At 37.5% G+C, this 22,447-nt stretch overlaps 1 protein-coding gene across 1 annotated transcript in view; it reads left to right on the top strand.

Moving 5' to 3' along the window:
* Positions 1–22,447, top strand: part of LOC135229096 (probable ubiquitin carboxyl-terminal hydrolase FAF-X) — a 174,634-nt gene that overhangs the window by 120,186 nt on the left and 32,001 nt on the right. Inside the window, exons 28-33 of the mRNA XM_064278896.1 lie at positions 9,069–9,177; positions 9,489–9,635; positions 10,392–10,538; positions 11,178–11,400; positions 13,696–13,916; positions 15,761–15,951. Of these exons, the coding sequence (XP_064134966.1) occupies positions 9,069–9,177; positions 9,489–9,635; positions 10,392–10,538; positions 11,178–11,400; positions 13,696–13,916; positions 15,761–15,951 (1,038 nt within the window). The remainder of the gene's footprint in view (positions 1–9,068; positions 9,178–9,488; positions 9,636–10,391; positions 10,539–11,177; positions 11,401–13,695; positions 13,917–15,760; positions 15,952–22,447) is intronic.

Raw genomic sequence — 22,447 nt, 5'->3', positions numbered from 1 at the left:
TGCCAGTGTTGCGAGCACAGTGAGGCAAGCAGAGGCGTTTGGGACCCATTTTCCACATCGGGGGAGGCCAAACAGCAGAAAGTCTGTTCAACCCTCTAGAACAAGTGAGAAGTAGCCCACAATTGCCAAACGATAAGTACTTGCATTTGACCTACCACAATCCAAAAATACCCCTTCAGGAAAAACCTCTCACTCACTTACCTGCTCCCTTCCCACTCTGCACTGGGTTTCAGCTGGCTGCATCCCCTTGGCTGGAAGAAGGACTGCACACCCACCCTGAGCCATTCTCCTGACCTTGGAGACGAAAGAGATTAACAAACAAGGAAAAAATAACCTTCTCACTCCACTAAGCCAGGAACTCAGGGCAGAAAGAGCTCCTTTGCCTAGGCACAGGTATAACGGGTGCACAGTGAGAGGCAAATTTGTGTCATTTAACATGGCTCTGCTTATTAAGCAGGGTCCTCACCTACCCACATCAGGGGCCTGAGGACTAGTGGCTCCATCAGTGACACCTAGCCACCCACGACAGTGGTCCAAGAATATGTCATGCCTCTCAGTCCTTACAGCCAGCAGCACTGGCTTCCCATAGTCTGTTTGCAGACCCACCCAACTGTGCACTCTAGGGAACAGGGACACACTTTCCTCACACTGAAGGGCAGTTGTCAGGCTCATTTTAACTCAGCATGTGACCCCCTACTGCAGCCAGATACCTGTGCCTACACCAATCACACTTGCTCATCAAGGACTGTGAGAGCCTGCACCATGCACTTGGTTACCAACTACCTGGACACCAGATCTGAATCCATACAGGAAAAGTGGACAGATTCCTGTGCTCACATACCTATAAACAGCTCTGACCACCTAGTGACAGGATGTTAGAGCTTCAAAGGCACCAATAATCAAACTAGCTCACTCAAGCAGGGTACTTTGGAATATCAAAACAAAGCAAGAAGGTAGGAGACAGTAAGCAAACAAAATAAATAAAATGCAATAACGTATTCATGGCTCAGAGACAACAGACACATGAATCACATGAAGAGACAGACCACAATGGACTCAGCAGGCTCCCAAAACGAAGAATCAAGAAATCTTCTGGATGAAGAGAATTGCTGGAATTACCAGAAATAGAAAACAAAGGATTAATATACAGAACTCTTCAAGAGACCAGGAAGATCAGGCGAAATGCAGAACAAGCTAAGGAATGCACTGACAAAGCATTAGAAGAACTAAAGCAGATTAGACAAAAGCATAATGACAAATTTAGTAGACTTGCAAGAACAGCAAACATTCAGAATGTTTACAATAAAATTTCAGAATTACACCATTCAATAAAAAGTCATAAGAACAGAGTTGAGGCAGTGGAAGTCAGAATTAGTGGGACTTAATAGTAACACTTAGTACCAACGTATTTGAAGAAGAATCAAATAAAAAATTAAAAAATGAAGAAACCCTAAGAATTATGTGGGACCCTATCAACATGAATAATCAACGAGTGGAATACCAGAACAGGGGAGAAAGAACAGAAAAATACAGAGAATTGTTGAAGCCCTGTTGGCAGAAAACCTCCCTGATACCATGAAAGATTAGAAGGTATCTGCCCAAGTTGCTCTTCAAACCCCACACAAGGTAGATCCCAAAAGAAAGTCACCAAGACATATTATAATCACACTTGACAAAACCAGAGATAGAATTTTAAGCACAGCTACAGAAAGATGGAAAACAGTACTAAGGAGAGTCAATAAGAATAAGCGCAAACTAAGCAGAAACCATGCAGCAGGAAGGCAATAGGATGACATATATAAAACTTTGAAGGGAAAAGTTGCCAAAAAGAAATATCAAGCAAAACTGTCTCTCAAATAAGAAGGTGAAATGAGGACACTTCCATTTAAACAGAAGTTTAGGGAATTCGTAAATACCAAACCAAAACTACAAGAGATACTAAAAGCAGTTCTTTGGTTAGAAAATCAATAATATCAGGTATCAACCCAAGGACAGGAACACAGGAGAGAGCAACCTGGTGTCAACCCAGATAGAAAAATCAAAAAACAAATCAAAGCTAAAACACTTAAAACAGGGAAACAGAGATGTTGCTAAAACAGGGAAACAGATATGTCATTATGTGAAAGATGACAGCATTAAAACAGAGGGAAACTGGCATAACCCTGACAACAAAACTTTGTAAAGACACCACCAAAAAAAAAATTACAGACCTATATTCCTGATGAACATAGATGCAAAAATCCTCAACAAAATTCTAGCCAGTAGAATTCAACATCATATCAAGAAAATAATTCACCATGACCAAGTGGGATTCATACCAGGTATGCAGGGATGGTTCAACATTAGAAAAAAAATTAATGTAATCCATCACATAAATAAAAGACAAGAATCACATGATTTTGTCAAATGATGCGGAAAAGGCATTTGACAAAGTTCAACACTCATTCATGATAAAAACTCTTAGCAAAATAGAAATAGCAGGAAAATTCCTCAACATAATAAAGGGCATTTATGGAAAGCCAACATCATTCTAAATGGAGGTAGTCTGAAAGCATTCACCTTTAGAACAAGAACCAAACAAGGATACTCTCTATCACTGCTCTTACTCAACGTTGTGCTGGAGGTCTAGAAAAAGAAATAAAGGGCAGCCAAGTTGGTAAGGAAGAAGTAAAAGTATCTCTATTTGCAAATGATATGTTATACACAGAAAATCCTAAAGAATCCACAAAAGCATTACTGAAAAAGAAGAACAAAGTGGCAGGCCTCACGCTACCTGATTTTAGAACCTAAACGGTAGTCAAAACACCCTGTTATTGGTACAACAACAAATATATAGACCTGTGGAACAGAATTGAGAATCCAGACGTAAATCGTCCACTTAATAGCAGTTGATACTCGAGAAAGGCCCAAAGTCCATTAACTCGGGAGACGACACAATCTCTTTAACAAAAATGGTGCCAGCACAACTGGATATCCATCTGCAAGAAAATTAAACAAGACCCACACCTCACACCATGCGCAAAAACTAACTCAAAGTGGATCAAAGACCTAAATATAAAATCTAAAACACTAAAGATCATGAAAGAAAAGCTAGAGACAATGCTAGGAGCCCTAATACATGGCATAAACAGTATATAAAACATTACCAACGATGCACAAACATCAGAAGAGAAACTAGATAACTGGGAGCTCCTAAAAATGAAACACTTACGCTTACCCAAAGACTTCACCAAAAGAGTAAAAAGACAACCTACAGACTGGGAAAAAATTTGTGCTATGAAAAATCCAGTGAGCATCGAATCTCTAAGATCTACAAGATACTGCAAACCTCAACAACAAAAAGACAACCCAGTTAAATAACAAGCAGAGAATATGAACAGACACTTCTCCAAAGATGACATTCAGGCAGCTAACAGATGCATGAGGAAATGCTCACGATTATTAGCCATTATGGAAATGCAGATCAAAACCACTAGGAGATACCATCTTACCCGAACAAGGCTGGTGTTAATCCAAAAAATAGAAATGGTAAATGCTGGAGTGCTTGTGGAGAGACTGAAACACTTATACAATGCTGGTGGGAGTATAAAATGGTCTGTAACCACTTTGGAAATTGATTTGACGCTTCCTTAGGAAGCTAGAAATAGAAGTACCATATGATCCAGCAATTGCAGTCTGTGGCATATATCCTAGATAAATAAGTGCCTTAACACAAATAGATATGTGCATACTCATGTTCATTGCAGCACTGTTTACAGCAGCAGAAAGATAGAAATGACCTAGATGCCCATTGGCAGATGAAATGGATAAACAAATTATGGTATATTCACACAATAGAATACTGCACAATGATAAAGAACAATGAAATCCGTCAAACATAACATGGAAGACTGGAAGGCATTATGTCGAGTGAGATTAGTCAGCCATAAAAGGACAAATACTGTATGAGACCACTATTACAAGAACTCAAGAAAACATTTAAAAGCAGACAGAAATGTTCTTTGATGGTTACAAGGGTGAAGAGGGAGGGAGAGAGGTATTCCCTAATTATTTTAGGTGAAGGGAAGTACAGCATACAGTACAGGGGAAGTCAGCACAACTGGACTAATCCAAAAGCTGAGAAGTTTCCTGAATACAACCAAACAGTTGGAGGGGCAGAGTAGTAGGGGCTGGGAGTCTGGGGACCATCGCTTGAGGGGACATCTAGGTCAATTGGCATAACAAAGTATTTTAAGAATATGTTCACCATCCCACTTTGCTAAATGGCATCTGGGGTTTAAACGTTAGCAAGCAACTATGTAAGATGCATCAATTGGTCTCAACCCACCTGAAGCAAAGGAGAATTAAGAACACCAAAGACACAAGGAAAACATGAGCCCAAGAGATAGAAAGGGCCACATAAACCAGATACTATGACACTGTATCAGCCTGAGACCAGGAGAACTAGATGGTGCCTGGCTACAACCAGTGACTGCCCTTAGAGGAAACACAACAGAGAACCCCTGAGGAAGCAGGAGAGACATGGGATGCAGACTTCAAATTCTTGTAAAAAGATCGTACTTAATTGTCTGACTGAGACTAGAAGGACACTGGAGGTCATGGTCCCCAGACCCTCTGTTAGCGCAAGACAGGAACCATTCCCAAAGCCAACTGTTCAGACAGAGATTAGAGTGCATTATAAGACAGAAAGTGATACTGGTGAGAAGTGAGCTGCTTGGCACATAAGACTATGTGGGCAGCTCCCGTCTGGAGGCGAGATAAGAAGGCAGACAGGGACAAGACCTGGTTGAATGGACATGGGGAGTATAGGGTGGAGAGGAAGGGTGTGCTGTCACATTGTAAGGAAAGCAACTAGGGTCACATAACAATGTGTATAAGTGTTCGTTTCTGAAACTGACTTGAATTGTAAACTTGCACTTAACACACAATAAAAGATATTTATTACGAGCATGACCTCCTGCCTTTTGCTGTTGTTTGTCTTACACATTCTTTGTCCCTCATTTCCTCCAGTACTGCCTGTTTTTGTGTTTAATTTTTTTGTAGTGAATCATTTTGACTATTTCTTTTATGTATATTTTGAAAATACTTTCTTTGTGGTTACTTGGAGGATTTCACTTGACATCGTAAATTTATTATAGCCAGGTTTGAATTGATAGCAATTTGACATCAGTAACATAAGCTAAAAAAAAAAATTCTATTCCTATTCTGCTTGTTCCCAGTAATGCAAAATTGTTTGTATGAAATTGTCATTTTCAGTCATGTAGAATGTAATAATTAGCATTACAAACCTTAAAACTGACCCCTGTGTTGCTCATTGAAATACCTTTTGTGTTTTTTTGTCTGTTTTTATCATATGTTTCTCAAGTTACCGTCCTTTTCTTTTTTATTTAAAGTACTCCCTCTTAAGCATTTCTTGTAGTTCAGGTCTACCTATGTTGGACACCCTCAGCCTTTTTTTTTTTTTTAATCTGTGAATTTCTTTATTTTCCCTCATTCTCGAAGGACTGTTCTGCCAGATAGAAAATTCTTGGTTGACAGTTCTTTTCTTAAAACAGGTAAAATGTGCCACCTGCTGCGTCTGGCCCCTATTGTTCCTAAGAAGATATTGACTCCTAATTATATTGAGGGTCCTTTACATGTGACAATTCTGTTTTCTCTTGCTACTTTCAGAGTTCTCTCTTTAGTGTTCCAGAGGTTGGTTATAGATTGATTATAATGTATCTCAATGTAGGTCTTTTTGGGTTTATGCTGCTTGAGATTTGTTAAGCTTCTTGTATGTGTATATTTATGTCCTGTGTCAAGTTTGGAAAGTTTTCTGCCACTAATGTTTTCAGGCATTCTCCTGTGTATGTTAATTACGTTCACTTGATTGTGTCCCACTGTTCATTTGAGCTATGTCTACATTTATTTGTTTTTTCCTCTGAGGTTTGATATCAGTTGTATTCCAGCTCATTGAATCTTCTGCCTGCTGTATTCTTCTATTGAATTCCACCAGAGAATTTTTCATTCCTAGCAAATTTTTGTTTCTTTTTATATTATAAGTCTGTGACTTTATTGGTATTCTCATTTTGTTCATGAATCAATTTCTTGATTTCCTTTAATTTTTTGAGCATATTTAATATTATCGTTTTAAAGATCAATATGTGGGTTTCCATGAGACAGTTTTTGTCTCTTCATTTTGTTCTTTTGAGTGGACCATGTTTTCTTTTTATGCCTCACGTTTTTTTTTACTTCTGTTGAAACTAGGACCACTGACTGTCATAGTAAAATTATATTTAGCTAGCGTTTGAGTTTTGTTTTGTTTTGTTTTGTTTTCACAAAGCCACAGTAGTTTGTTCAGTGAAACCTTGTAATTATTTATACAACTGACCTCCTGGACATGTGTGGACACCGAAGACTGTTTCCTAGTCTGTGCCCAACTGTTGTTTTAAAAGAAAGATAATTAATTAAAATTCAAAAACAAACATTTCTTCCTGCCTTTATACTTTGACTCTGTGTTGGGACTCTTCTACAGCAGGCTTGCTGCAGCATGCTTAGAATCAGTCTGAGGTGAAACCTCGGGGTCTTCTAAAATGTTTGCCAAGTATGCATGCATTTTTCCTCAAGCGTGTGCATAGCTTTCTCAGTACCCGTTGTGTATTTTGAAAGTGCTTTTTTTTTGGCAATAATTTGTCATTTTGGCCTCTTCTGCAGTAGGATTTAACTACATTCTCCAGTCAGGCTGTTTACTGTCAAATGGGTCAGAATAGTTACAGCTTCAGGCATTGCCTTCTAATATTCTCTCTTCACACTGCATGAGCTCTGAGGCAGGCCAAAATGAGAGGAGCATACCCCCATATCAGTCCTTCAGGTTGCTCCCAGACAAATTCCAAGGGACACAACCAAAGAGTTTGCCAACTGTCTGCTCTGCTCACTCCACAGCCACAGTTTTGGCCTCTCAGAGAGAGTTGTGTGGCCTGCCGCCCCTGCCTCCAGAGCTCTATGGAAGGGTGGAGGGTGAGAAGTAGAAAAAGATTTTCTGCTGTGTAGAACTGCATTTTTCTTGTATTAGTATTGCTTAGTTGCTACAGTTCTCCAGTTGCTTTTTAGAGTTCTTATGCAGTTGATTGTACTAATAATCTGTTTTTCGGTGGTCATGTGGGGACATAGAAGTGTGAAACTGCTCACAGTGCCATCTTCCCTACTCAGTTGGCAATATTAACTTTTAAAGAACTAGTCAGTTTTCTAATTTCAGGATTTATTTTCATGTAAGATGCTTATGTTTTATGTTTTTAGCCAGTTTATAAATCTGATTAAAATACATTGACCTCCTAATTTTGTGTCATAGATGTCAGATTTTTTTATTTTGGTGTTATTTATGTTGGTGTTTTTTTGTTTGTTTTTTGTTTTTTAATTGTCTCTTAAATTATTCTATCAGGTGTTCATAAAAGTCATGCTTAGTTATAACACCTAACATGTCTTAAACTGGGTTCTGCATACCTGGATCTCTGCCATCAATAAAGCAAAGCCTTTGAAAATAAATAAATAAAGACTTAATTTATTTTGAAAAACTTATTTTTATCAGTAGATTATGAGGTTACTATTCAATACCTGGGGATAAAAATTAGCTTATTATATAAACTGTTAAAGCAGGAGTACCTGGGTGGTGCAAAATATTAAGGCAGAGAATTGCTACCTGAAAGTTGGGAGATTTAAGTCCACTTGAGGTGCCTCAGAAGAAAGCCCTGGCAATCTACTTCCACAAGATCACAGTCAGTCCTACCCTGAAGCATAGGAGGTTGACATAAGTTGGACCCAACTTGATGACAGCTGCTTTGGTTTTTGGTTTTATATTAAAGGAGGACTATGCTGGTCAGGCTCAGTTGATCTGAGCAAAGTACAGTGTGAAATTAAGGCATTGCCCAATTTTTCAGAGGTGTGTATGAACTAACATCTCTAGAAGTCACTTTACTCCAATTAAGACTATTGTTGCTATAGAAATGTGTTGGCACCCTATCCTGACTGGCTTATGTTTGAAAACAAGGACTAACATTGATTTGTTGGTTTGGAAAAGCTTGTTCACTGAAGCTGGTTTAAAAGTGAATTCCAATGGCTTCTTCTTACTGTGACTACAGAATTCTCATTTTCAAATGGTGGATGCAAACTTTCAGCTTGTAAGCAAATAGTGGTTACTAATATGATAACCATTTATTGTGTGTATACCTCCTATGTGCTAGATTCTAAAGGCATGGCAGTAAACTAAAAAGACATGTACTCTTGGAGTGTTCATTCTACAGAGATCAGTATATTATGCGGTATTTTTTTATATGTAGATAAATAATGATGAGATGAAGTTCCTAGTACTGAGATTAGAGAAAGGTGTTTCCTGTGACTTCTCAGAAAATATTTTACAATAGAGTGTTTGAATGGTAATCAAAGAGAAGATATTTTACAGTGTAACGTTTGAGTGGTATTCAAAACGCAAGTATCATTGGAAGCTTTTTGGAAGACAGGTTGCTGGGCCTCTCCTGCAGAGTCTCCGATTGGGTAAATACGGACTAGGACTCAAGAATTTGCAAATCTAAAAAGTTTGTAGTTTCCCCAGTGATGTTGATGTTCCTGGTCTGAGAACCATACTTTGAGAACTACTGACATAATACAGCCAGGGATGTCTTCAGATATATTCTTATTCAAAAAGTCTCCATGATACTCCAAAGCACAACTCCTCAAAAGCACAACTCATCAATTTAAAAAAAGACTGTTCCACAAAATGTGTGAAAAGATACCCTGCAAAAACTATAGGCTTACATTTTATTCATATGCCTGTGCCTTTGACATAATCCCTTCCCACCCATGCCTGATTCACCATGTATATTAAAGGTTCTGAGAAGGCAGATAATAAACTTTAACTTAGAAATTCTTAAAATAGCTTATGTTCATCTATTATGTCTTGTTGGCTCAGTACATATGGGGGCTACAGTGTATTTTTACTACTAATCAGTTTATTCTGTTAAAGATAGGCCAGAATGAGAATAATTTTGTTGTTCTTAAGAAAGTAATACATTAAATCTAAAATGTTTTTATTTCAGAACTGTTCGTCATTTGGCACAGGAGCAGTTTTTTTTAATGTGCACCAGATGTTGCATGGGACACAGGCCGCTGCTTTTCTTCATTACTCTGCTCTTCACCATTTTGGAGGTGAGACATTTTAAAGTTATCAGTATGGTTTATTCTTAAAACGAGCATTTAGGAATTTACAGTTTTAGCTTTTGTTAAGGTTAGATCAGCCATGTTTAAATAAAATATTGGTAATTTACTATTTGTACACTGATTTTTTATTTGCTTTTTATAAGTTAAAATATATACTGCTTTCCTGGAAAAATAGATATCAAAGAGCCTATTATAAAGTATTGTGAGTTTATTTCCTGTCTCTCTGGATGTTGTTGTTTAATTGTATGGATTCTAAGTGTGCATTTGTGAATTCATATTGTTTTGATTGAATGTTTCAGACCACAGCAAGAGAGAGAGGTAAACATTCAGGTGACTACTTCACGCTTTTACAGCATCTTCTTAATTATGCTTATAATAGCAATATTAATGTACCTAATGCTGAAGTTCTTCTCAACAATGAAATCGATTGGCTCAAGAGGATTAGGGTAAGTTTCAGTTAATGTTTAGTTTTTCATGTTGGTGTTAACAAATTGCTCATCTTATTAGAAGAGGGTTTTTAGTTTTAAGCATTTAAGTTAAACAGAAAGCCCTAGAGAATAATTAAAAGGAACAAAGTACGTACTTTGCATTGGTGGATTAAGTTATAGATTGTGACATGGAATACTGATGTTCATTTTTTTCCATTTTGATATTTTTGTCCTTTTTTGCAAATTATCCTTTTCAAAGAAGATTTTTAAAAATTTTCATCAAATACAATCTGATAGATTCTCATTTACATTTAACCACCTAATACTTTTTACTTATGCAGAATTCTGAGAAATTATTTCAGAAATGTGTAGCTTTTGACCTTGAGATTAGCCTTTCTTAAAGTTTTTATAAAGCCTACCTCTAGAGCAAGATTTCTTACTCTTGGCATTTGCACCAGATAATCCTTTGTTGTAACAGGTTTTCTTGTGCAGTGTAACATATTTTACAACATCCTCCCTTTTTGCCCTCTAAATACCATTAGTATTCCCCACAGCTGTGACAACCAGAAGTTCCCCAGACACTGTCTAATGCCCTCTGAGGCAAAATTAACATTTTAGTTACTGTCCTGGAGAGTGTTGAAGACAAAATAAGAAACTGCCTGAATGACTGAAGTAATTGTATCTGAGATCTCACTTTCTCTACTGTTTTTTACTTCTCTCTCCTTTCCTATCTCTCTCTACTAAGTTAGGCATGTGATATTTTTATTTTGGCAGGATGATGTTAAAAAAACAGGTGAAACAGATGTTGAAGAGCCCATTTTGGAAGGACACCTTGGGGTAACGAGAGAGTTACTAGCTTTTCAAACGTCTGAGAAAAAGTATCATATTGGTTGTGAAAAAGGAGGTGCTAATCTCATTAAAGTAAGTTCAGTTTTTTTGGTCCTGAAGTGGGTGGCATAATCTTTTTTTGATAGTAAATACATTTGACTAATCTATAATACCATGTCTTTGAGATGTCCCTTTATCTTTTTTCTTTACCGTTTCTGACAGGTTAATTTTAAATATTTAAATAAATCTTCAAGAGATTGTTTAAAGTCACTGTTCATAAATTAAAACTCAGATAATTTTTTTTAGAACGGGAATAAGCTGTATTTCATTTTGCTGATGAGTAAATCTGAATTTTCACTTGATCAGACTTTAAAATAAGTAAAACCGTCTTGCACAAGACTGTTGAAGTATTTGATGATTGTTATCACGTCTTGTACTTCCAAGAAAAAGTACCGTTTTAATTTAATGCATTTTAATGTTATTTAAGTTCACATTTTATAAAGAGATTTATTTAGAACAAAAGTTTTACATCCAACATTTTTAGTATTTTTATTAATTAAAGTAAATAATTTGAAGCAGAATTTTAATATTAGAAAACACACACCACAATATTGGGGTCTAATAAGATCTTAAATTCTGACAAATAGTTTTAAAATTATTTCCTCCCAGAGACATTTCTTTCTTAAATATATTTTATTGTTTATAATACGTAATCATTTTTCAACTTTTTAGGAATTAATTGATGATTTCATCTTTCCTGCATCCAAAGTTTACCTGCAATATATGAGAAATGGAGAACTACCAGTTGAGCAGGCTATTCCAGTCTGTAGTTCACCAGCTACCATTAATGCTGGTTTTGAACTACTTGTAGCTTTAGCTGTTGGCTGTGTATGGAATCTCAAACAAATAGTAGACTGTTTGACTGAAATGTATTATATAGGCACTGCAATAACAAGTAAGTATTTTAAATTGTAAAGCTGTTTTTGTTGGTTGATAATGTTTGTAATGTTTAAAATTCTGTTTTCTAGGAAACATGGCTCATGTTTGGGCTTTTTGCAACAAGCTTTAATGGTTTTAGCAATCAAATGTGTAATTAGACAATTATAAACAGTATTAATGTAGAAAAACTTTTAACATTTATTTTAAAAGTTTTCCTGAGTGTGAGTCCAGGTAATTTAGCAAAAAAAGTTTTATTTCATCATTTCTGAAATAAAATCCAATCTTAACAATAATGAGAAGCCAAATCTGATGTCTAAAAATTTTAAACTTACAGCTAAAAATACACATTTGAAAGCCCTTATAGCCTTCGTTTAGAGATTACTTCATGTTTTAATCTGTGTACTATGAAATACATGTTTTTGAAGATCACATTGTGAGAAGGTAATATTTGAGTTCATCTTTTATATGCTACGAATGCTAAACTTACAAAGTCGATAGTTGTCTTTGGATCTTGAAAATAAGGAGCATAAACTCAGAAAATTGGGGAGGTAAATAAAATAGAAAATAAGAGCACTAAGTCTATTTAGTTTAAGGAAAAACTAACACATGCCTGTTAGCAATAATACATAGTTGATTACAATATCACTATCTTAAAGAACTTTTAAATTATTTTTGTTATGCTCTTTTACAGAGTATATGGAAATTCCAAATCATAGTTTAGGAGTTTCTGCTTAAAGTTACTGCCTACAAAGGCAGACCCTCAGTTCCTTGTTGTGTGGAATCTGTTCAGAGATAAGATTCATTTTTTAACTGTTTTTATTTCACCTATGTATTTGTTTGATTTTTTTGATTTTTTTAAATATAAAAGAGGGCATTAACTAAAAAATAGCTTCCTGCCTATCCCTTGTTCTTGGTCCCTTTTCCTATTGGTACTTCACGTCTGTCTTCTCAGATAGTCTCTGTACATGCCATAGATACATACACGTCTTTGTTTATTTTATTTAAACACAAGTGGGAGTGTATTACATGGGCATTACCCTAGGCTCTTACTCAGCATGACTTGTATTGGCCAGTAAACAAGAAACCGAGCCGAGAAGGCAGAAGAGCAGCTTTATTTCGTTTCACAGGGAAAGGAGTCAGTCAGAGCTGAAGCTGCCAATACTGGTCCCCAAGGGCAAGTGGAAAAATTACTTTTAAGAGGTTTACAAGTAGGGAGTTCATACAAGTTCCCTCAGGAACATTCTTAACTATACAGTGGGGTTTACATATAATTTCAAAGCTGTGGGGGAGGAAGCCAAGCAAAGGAAACAGGATTCTGATGCAAAGCTGCCTGAGGCTCTGCCCTATTAGTTCTTCTTTAAAAAAACAAAACAACAGAGGTGGGAATATACTATATAGGGTTCTTTACTCTGTCTTATTTTTCACTTCATGTATCTAGGAGTACATAAACGTTTACTAATTATTGCCTACGTAGCAGTCAGTTTAATAAACTTTTGATTTATTTAGCCAATTTTACAAGTACTGATTGATGACTGGGATGTTTTGGTTTTATACTAGGTGTAGAGGGGATGAACAGTGTTAAACAACTTTTAAATTTGTTATCTCCTTAAGTCCTTAAAATAACACTGTGGTTATAGGCAAAGTAAATGTTATTTTACAACTACTTTATAAGAAAGGAAACAGATGTCTGCTTGAGTGTTAGCGTTTTTAAGAGCCAAAACCATGACTTGAACCTAAGTGATCTTATATATAAAGTTCAGAAAGCTATGGTATTTTTATTTTATTTATGTAAAGTTCATGCCACCATGAATTTGTAGAAAGTAAACAATGGTATTTTTTCTTAAAGAAGCTTACAATGATTAAATAAAACTAAAACTGATCGTTGTTAGGTCCTGTCATGTCACTTTCAGCTCATAGCAACTCTGTATGACAGTAGAATTGCCCCATAGGGTTTGCTAGGCTGTAATCTTCATAGGACCAGATCACCAGGTCTTTAGCCTATGGAGCCACTAGGTGAATCTGTACCACCAGGGCTCCTGAAACAGTGTTTAAAACATCGAAGTTTAACATTGTACTATTTTATATGACTCTTTCAAGAAGACTGTCAAAGAAACATCAGTAAAAATATGGACTCGGGTTCTGGGGTAAGGATGTGTATAGTGGTACACATTTAAATGAAAATATACAGCACTACTTCAGCGTGGTGGTAGTAGTGAGGAATTGTTGCTAATATTAACTTGTCAGTTTTATGGAGCCTCCACTGGTCGGAATCATTATTTTCGTGCTATAAAAATCATTTTTCTTCTCTCAGCTTGTGAAGCACTTACTGAGTGGGAGTATCTGCCACCTGTTGGACCTCGCCCACCAAAAGGATTTGTAGGACTGAAAAATGCTGGTGCCACTTGTTACATGAATTCTGTGATCCAGCAACTATACATGATTCCTTCCATCAGGAACAGTATTCTTTCAATTGAAGGCGCAGGTGGTGATATAGATGATGATATCTTCGGGGATGAGAAGCAGGACAGTGAGGTATATTTTTGACCCCTCCCTCCCAGTTTTAAGATTCTAATACCAAATGTTATTGTTTTCTATAAGAACATTGTAGTTCCTTAGAAATTTTTAAAACTGCATTTGATGATGAGATGTGCAGCACTACTTCTGGGTATAATATAGTCCTCATCATCAGGTTTTCAACTTCAACTGATCATTTTTACTAGTTTTTCTATTTCTCTTGGAAGCAGTAGCTGTGTCAGGGTAATTATAATTTACTGTTTGTAGAATGTTAAAAATCTTCAATTTTTAATAGTTAAATTACATTTTTCTTTAGTCATTTATGTCAGTTTTCATAATCCACTTATTCTTAGGTTACTTTTATATTCTCTTCAGATTATGGTTGTGCTAAAGAAACAATTTTTCCCATACTTTTAACTAATGCTGCAGTGTGTTGTTAACAAATAACAGATAAATCAAGTTGCCTGCCAAAAGTATTCAGTGCAGAAATAGAGCAATAAAAAAGTTACCTTTTACTGGCACATAAGCCAGATGTAATTATGATGTGACTTTTAAATATATGACTATGAAAGATCTAAATTGTGGTCATATTTCTACCCAAACAGTGTTTCTCTTTTGCTTTTACCTTTTAATACATTTGTATTAATAGGAACTAGAGAAGTTAGAGAATATTCAAGTATGATTTTTTTTCCCCCACGTTATTTAGTAGCCTGAACTAGTTTTGATTTTATGTACTAAGTCATCACTTACAGAGATTCTGAAATATTCACCTACTTCAATTCTCTCAATCCTGGCATTAGGGCCTGGGCATGCCTACTTTTTTTTTAGGATCTCTGTATGGGGTACTTAAACCAATACCTGGTTAAGAACCATTGTTCAAAGAAAAACTGGAATTCAAATCCTAGTTCTTAGACCCTCCTATTTCCAGGATGTTGACTTAAACACAAATTGGAGTCCATTGGTGGCACAGTTAAACACTTGGCTGCTAGCCAAGAGGTTGGTGGTTTGAGTCCCCGTAAAGATACCCCAGAAGACAGTCCTGACAATCTGCTTCTGAAAGATCACAGCCTCAGGAACCCTGTGGATTAGTTCTGCTCTGCCCACATGGTTCACCGTGGGTTGGAATCAAGTTCACAGCAACTAAGAACAACAAATCGTGTTGGCAAGAAATAAATGAGGCAGACAAAATATAATACAATTACAAATTAAGCATTTTATCTTTGTAGTCTGCCACCCTGTGCTATATGTTTTCTCTGCACTCTACTGCACTATGGTTATCTATTTAGCAGATCATTTTCCTAGACCGTGAGCTTTTCAAGGGTAGGAATTAGGCATTTTTTATCTTAAGCCTTAGACACAGACCAAAGCTTATAAAAAGGTATTTCATTTATTGTAAAATAACTAAATTCTACCTGATAGCTGCTATATGGTTATAATCTTGAGGGTGTTTGTCTATTCTCTTGCTGCTGTAATTACTCTTACTAGCTATATCTATTGAATGCTAATAATTCCAAGTCCTTCATATAAATCATTGGATGCATTATTACCTTAAAAATACACTGATGTTTAGAAAGGTTAAGTGATTTATTTCCCCCAAAGTTACTTAGCTTTTAAGTGCAAAGCCCTAATTTCTCTGCAGTTCAACCTGGCTTTATCAGTGTATTCAACTAAACACTATATACTACCTCTAATGAATGTCGTGGTTATTCTTTTATGATAACTCATTTGCGTAATGGCAGGAATAAGCAAAAATATTATAAATTGAGAGTTAAATGCTTTGGAAATGGGAATGTAAAAGAAAGGTTTATGAGTCAGTCACTAACTTTTTGTTGTTTGTCTCAATGGTGTCTTTTTATATCTAGAGTAATGTTGATCCTCGAGATGATGTATTTGGATATCCTCATCAGTTTGAAGACAAACCAGCATTAAGTAAAACAGAAGATAGGAAAGAGTACAATGTTGGTATTCTAAGACACCTCCAGGTCATCTTTGGTCATTTAGCTGCTTCCCAATTACAATATTATGTGCCCCGAGGATTTTGGAAACACTTCAGGTAATTACAGGTGGATGATAATGAAAGTTTTATAAACACCCCAGTGCACTAAAGTTCTAAAATACATATGAGAAGATAAAATTATTTAATATTTAAACAAAGTACCTGTGGTTGGTAATCTTATGCATCAGCTTGGCTAGGCTGTGATTCCCAGTATTGTTTAATTGTCCTCCATTTCATGGTATTGTGCGATTATCCTCCCTTGTACGTAATGTAAATCCTAAACCTCTGTGTTAATGAGGCGGATAGTAGTGTGGGGTATATCTTGAATCTAACATTAACACCGTTCACTGTCATACTAAAGTTTCTGAAGTAAAGGGGGCTTCTTTGAGGGTATGACATACATCCAGTTTGTATGGATGCCCTGCAAAAGCTGGCTCTTGCTCTAGATCCTGCATCTGGCACACCATCATCTGACCTCCAACTCTTGGGAATTGAGCTAGCAGCCAGCCTTCTGACCTGCCATTTCTAGGATTTGCCAGCTTCCACAGTTATGGCTTTTTTTTTTTTTTTTTTTATGTGTTGCTGCTTACTAAAATACTATGTGGGTATAAGGCACGGTTGACAAACATAAAAGGTGAACATTATTTGTGTAAAGATATAGTAAGCAAAATATCACCATCAGTGGATCAAATATCTGTGACAGACAAGTCTGTGGGTGATTGCATATTGCATATTTTTTCTAACATTTTGTCAGAGTGAGAGGTATAAGGAAGCTAGTTGGCTGGTCCCATTGAATTATGACACCAATTGAATTCCCAGCCTCGAATGGTATTTGAAGTTAAAGTGAGGACATTGATTGGGAAGAAATGGGGCCCTGAAACTTGAAATGGGGCAATATAAGCAGATAATCAAGAACTTGGGGACACAGGACCCCTAAATTCTCCTGGATCACTTCTGCGCAGTGGCATTACCCTTGCATCTAAAGAGATTACTCCATCTTTATCTGCTGTGCCACCACCCCAGGAAAACCATTATCTCTTCCATCCCTGTTTGATAAGATTGTTGATACATACAAACAAAAACCTGGGGAATATGTGTGAGAATGCCTGTTAAGGTGTAGCATAATAGTACAAGGAGCATAAAGCTGGATCAGTCTTGAGTTTATTGATGTGGACCCACTAAATACAGATCCTTCATCAGTGTTCCAGCTCAAGAGGTTAGAAAAGGGTCTCATGGTTTGGTTGGCTCACTGAAGCATGGATTAAGCAGTAGTTATACTTAATCAAGTTGAACTGTCAGGCCTGCTTCGGTATACCGTAGAAGAAGATACCAAAACCTTCAGGAATTTGAACGTGTTAGACTTGATTTATCAGGTTGAACCTATGGACCCACCCACAGAGTGCCCAAAGGTTATACCTTTTACCACAATGATGAGGAGGAAATTTGTGGTGGAAGCCCCAGCAATCTTGAACACTGCTGTGGTTGCTATTTTTGATGTTGGCAACTGCCCTAATGGAATTAAGACACTTAAAGTACAGTGGGACTGATTGGACTCCATGATGGTAGGGGCTAAATAGTGACTCTTAATCGACAAAGACAATGTAGGCATGGTTTCCAAAGCAGTATTCAGAATAGTCTGACTTTTAAAGGACTTGTGGCTTTGGCCATTTAGTCATAGTGTCGCTGTCCCTAGGGTGAAATACCATAAGTGGATGGCTTTAAGAAACAGAAATTTATTTTCTCATGGTGTAGGAGGCTAGATGTCTAAATTCAGTGTGCTAGCTCCAGGGAAAGGCTTTCTCTTCCTGTCAGTTCAGGGGGAAGATCCTTGTCATCAATCTTCCACTGTTAGGGGAGCTTCGCAGCACAAGGTACTCTGCTCTTACCATTGCTTTCTTGGTGACTTGAGGTCCCTTTCCTCTCTCCTCACTTCTCTCTTCTATGTTTCAAAAGAGAGTGACTCAAGATATAACCTAATCCTATAGAGATTGAGCTCTGTCTCATTAACATAGTCATGTATTATCCTGCCTAATTTACATCATAGAGATTAGGATTTACAACACATAAGATAATCACATGAGATCACACAGTGGTGGACAGCCATGCGATACTGAGGATCATCACCTAGCCAACACAAATTTTGCGGAGGACACAGTTCAGTCCTTAACGGTGGTACTTCTCCCATAGCCAGAATTCACAGGTCAGAGAATCAAGTGGTAGAGATGGGATTGGCACCACCCACTATTAACCCTTGTGATCCACTCATAAAATATTTGTTTCCCGAGAACCTGAGTTCTGAGGGCGTAGAGGTCTTAGTTCCAAAGGGAGGAACACTCCCACCTGGCAACACTGACTTACTGAACTGGAAGTTAAGAATGCCACCTGGCCGCTTTGGGCTCCTTATGCCTCTGAATCAATAGGCAAAGAAGGGAATCATCATCATGGCTCATGTGATTGATCCTACTTACCAAGGGGAAATTGGATAGATATTGAATAATGGCAGTAAAGAAGAGTATGTCTAGAATACAGGAGATTCCTAAGGTTGTCTCTTAGTACTGCCATGCTGTGTGATTAGTCAATGGAGAACTAGATCAACCCAGTTACAATATGACTACTAATGATCCAGATCCTGAAGAGGTAGGGGTGTGTGTGTGTCTGTGCCTGTGTGCGTGTGTGGAAGCCCTGGTGGTGTAGTAGTCAAGTTCTAGGTGCTCCTTGGAAACCCTACGGGGCAACTGTACTCTGTCCTGTAGGGTTGCTAAAATAGTTTTTTTTTTTTTTTTTGTCCCTCCTTTTTAGAATATAAGATATATAGAGGGCTAATGCATATTTGGTTGTATGAATGTTAGTTGTAGCCTGTTAGGCACCAGTATGACCTCATCAGTTGTCTCTATTTGGGGATTATGTATGGTTTAAGGAGATGCATGGTTTAAGGATGTAAGCAGTGTAAGGAGATGTGTGCAGATGTCAGGTAACAAGGGATGGATGGTGATGGTTAATGTTCTGTGTCTACTGGGCTAGGCCATAATATCCAATATTGTGTAATTGTTCTACACTTGGTGATCTGTCTTTCTCTGCCCCCTAGTAATAATAATTCTGAGGATGAGAATCAACACAAAGCTGATTTCTATGGAGATCAGATATACCTAGTCTCCAACTTCATCATTTCTGACACAAGCCATTCACACCACTCTGATTCTTTATTGGGTTCATTTGAACAATCACAGAGAATTCATGGTAGTAACATAACTGAGTTAACAACTTTAATAGAAGAGAAGGATATTAGAAAGGAGATACACCGAAACAAAAATTATGCAAAGGGCAAGGTTCAGGAGAAGGGCCAGCTTGAGGCCTCAGTGTCTAAAAAGACATCTTCTTACATCTCAGAGAGTACCCACTTAACCTTCCTAAAAACCAGTGTTCATTCTCACTCATCAGGAAACTTTCACGCAGGAAACTCAGTGATGTCACCTGCCCCACACAGGTCGCTTCTCTCACCTTGGATTCAGGCTTTATACTCTGCAGCCACTGTCTAGATCCACTTACCATTGCAGCCACTGCTTCCACTGGTGCCGAAGATTTACTTGGTCTAGGAGGTTCATAGCATAGGGTTCAGATGCCCAAAGGATATGCTGCAGTCATAGATTGGGAATGCCCATCTGAGCTAAAATTTTTATCACTCTCCAACATATTTTAAAAAAATAAAATTGTGTTTTCAGTGAAGGTTTACATAGCAGATTAGGCTCCCATTAAACAATCTCTACGCAGGTTGTTCCTTGACATCAGTTACATTCTTTGCAATGCATAATCATTCTCGTTATTTTTGTTTGGTAGTGCCATTTCTATTAATCTAGTTTCCCCGTACCTTACGTTCTTATCTTTGTTTTAAAGTGATTATTGACTGTTGGTTCTCATATAGGTGATTTTTCAAAGAAACACAGCACTTATGCGTGATAATCATTATTTTCTGAGCCAGTTTATTATTTAGCTACAAGTGGACCTTGGGATAGTTTTGGTTCAAGGTTTGAAGAGTATCTCAGGACAGTAGTAGTCTTGTCATGTCTCCAGTCTGAACCAGTCCAGTAGGTCTTTTGTCTGTTCCTTTGGTTTTGATTTTAAGAATTTGAAGTTCTGTTCCACATTTTCACCCATTCTGTCAGGACGCATTTATTGTGGTCCTGATTAATATGGTCAGTAGCCAGAGCCAGGCACCATCTAGGTCTTCTGGTGTTGGGGTAGCTGAGGTTGTGGTTTGTGTAGACTACTCCTGCAGGCTAGTTTCTTCTTTGAGTCTTTGGATTTCTTCTGCCTCTTTTGCTCTGGATGAGTGAACACCATTCTAGTTGGGCACTTGGAAGCTTCTAAGACCCCACATAGTACTCACAAATAGCTGTTTTTAGTAAAGTGATTTTACGCCTGCAGCCCAGATTTCTTTTAATGAGAAGTTAAATCTAGAGCATGGATCAGCAAACTTTTTCTGTAAAGGGCCAGGTAGTAAATTTTTTAGGTTTATAGTCCATTAATCACAAGTATTCAACTCAGCAAAAAAGCAATACTGAAGGGTGCTGCAGGGAAAATACTGAACAACACAGGAAGCCTCAAAAGAAGGCAGAGGAATACGCAGAGTCGCTGTACCAAAAAGAATTGGTCAGTGTTCAGCCATTTCAGGAGGAAGCATATGATCCGGAACTGATGGTATTGAAGGAAGAAGTACAAGCTATACTGACAATAATGTTTTTCACAACAAGGCTCTGGGAATTGATGAAATACCAGTTGAGCTGTTACAGCAAATGGAAGCAGCGCTGGAAGCGCTCACTCATCTATGCCAAGAATTTTGGAAGATAGCTACCTGTCCAGCCAACTGCACAAGATCCATATTTATGCCTATTCCCAAGAACAGTGAGCCAATAACATGCAGAAATTATAGAACAATATCAGTAATAATATTATCAGCCATTTCAAGAGGTGGCATATGATCAGGAACCAATGGTACTGAAGGAAGAAGTCCAAGCTGCTCTGAAGGCATTGGCGAAAAACAAGGCTACAGGAAATGATGGAATATCAATTGAGATGTTTCAACAAACAGATGCAGCGCTGGAGGTGCTCACTCGTCTATGCCAAGAAATATGGAAGACAGCTTCCTGGCCAACTGACTGGAAGAGATCCATATTTATGCCTATTCCCAAGAAAGGTGATCCAACTGAATGTGGAAATTATAGAACAATATCATTAATATCACATGCAAGCAAAATTTTGCTGAAGGTCATTCAAAAGCAACTGCAGCAGCATATCAACGGGGAACTGCCAGAAATTCAGGCCAGATTCAGAAGAGGACATAGAACCATGGATACCACAGCTGATGTGAGATGGATCCTGGCTGAAAGCAGCAAATACCAGAAGGATGTTTACCTGTGTTTTATTGACTATGGAAAGGCATTCGACGGTGTGGATCATAACAAACTATGGATAACACTGCAAAGAGTGGAAATTCCAGAAGACTTAATTGTGCGCATGAGGAACCTTTACATAGATCAAGAGGCAGTTGTTCAGACAGAACAAGGGGATACTGATTGGTTGAAAGTCAGGAAAGGTGTACGTCAGGGTTGTATTCTTTCACCATACCTATTTAATCTGTATGCTGAACAAATAATCCGAAAAGCTGGACTATGTGAAGAAGAACAGGGCATCAGAATTGGAGGAAGAACTCATTAACAACCTGTGTTATGCAGATGACACAACCTTGCTTGCTGAAAGTGAAGAGGACTTGTAGCACTTAACTGATGAAGATCAAAGACTACAGCATTCAGTATGGATTACTCCTCGACATAAAATAAAAATCCTCACAACTGGACCAATGAGTAACATCAGGATAAATGGAGAAAACATTGAAGTTGTCAAGGATTTCACGTTACTTGGATCCACAATCAACAGCCATGGAAGCAGCAGTCAAGAAATCAAAAGACACATTGCACTGGGTAAATCTGCTGCAGAGGACCTCTTCAAAGTGTTGAAGATCAAAGGTGTCACCCTGAAGACTAAGGTGTGCCTCACCCAGGCCATGGTATTTTCAGTTGCCTCATATGCATTTGAAAGCTGGGCAATGCATAAAGAAGACTGAAGAAGAATTGACAGCTCTGAATTGTGTTAGCAAAGAATATTGAATATACCATGCGCTCCCAGATGAAGGAACAGGTCTGTCGTGGAAGAAGTATAACCAAAATGCTCCTTAGAAGCAAAAGATGGTGAGACTGTGAGTCAGTATGAGTTGGAACTGACTCAATGATGGCAACTATCAACAACAGCTCTGCTGTCCTGGCAAGAAAGCAGCCATAGACAGTATATAAATAAATGGGTATTGCTGTGCCAGTAAAACTTTTTTCATGAACATAAAATTTGGATTTTATTTAATTTTCATTATCATAAAATACTATTATTTTTATTTTTTAACCACTTAAAGATATAAAAACCTTCTTAGCCCACAAGCTGAGCATGTGTAGTTGGCTAGAGTTGGTCCATGTACTATATATAATTTGGCTACTGTTGATCAACAGGT

Source organism: Loxodonta africana, chromosome Y (assembly GCF_030014295.1).
Source record: "Loxodonta africana isolate mLoxAfr1 chromosome Y, mLoxAfr1.hap2, whole genome shotgun sequence".
In the NCBI taxonomy this organism is placed as follows: Eukaryota; Metazoa; Chordata; class Mammalia; order Proboscidea; family Elephantidae; genus Loxodonta; species Loxodonta africana.
This window is presented reverse-complemented; position numbering and strand designations above follow the sequence as displayed.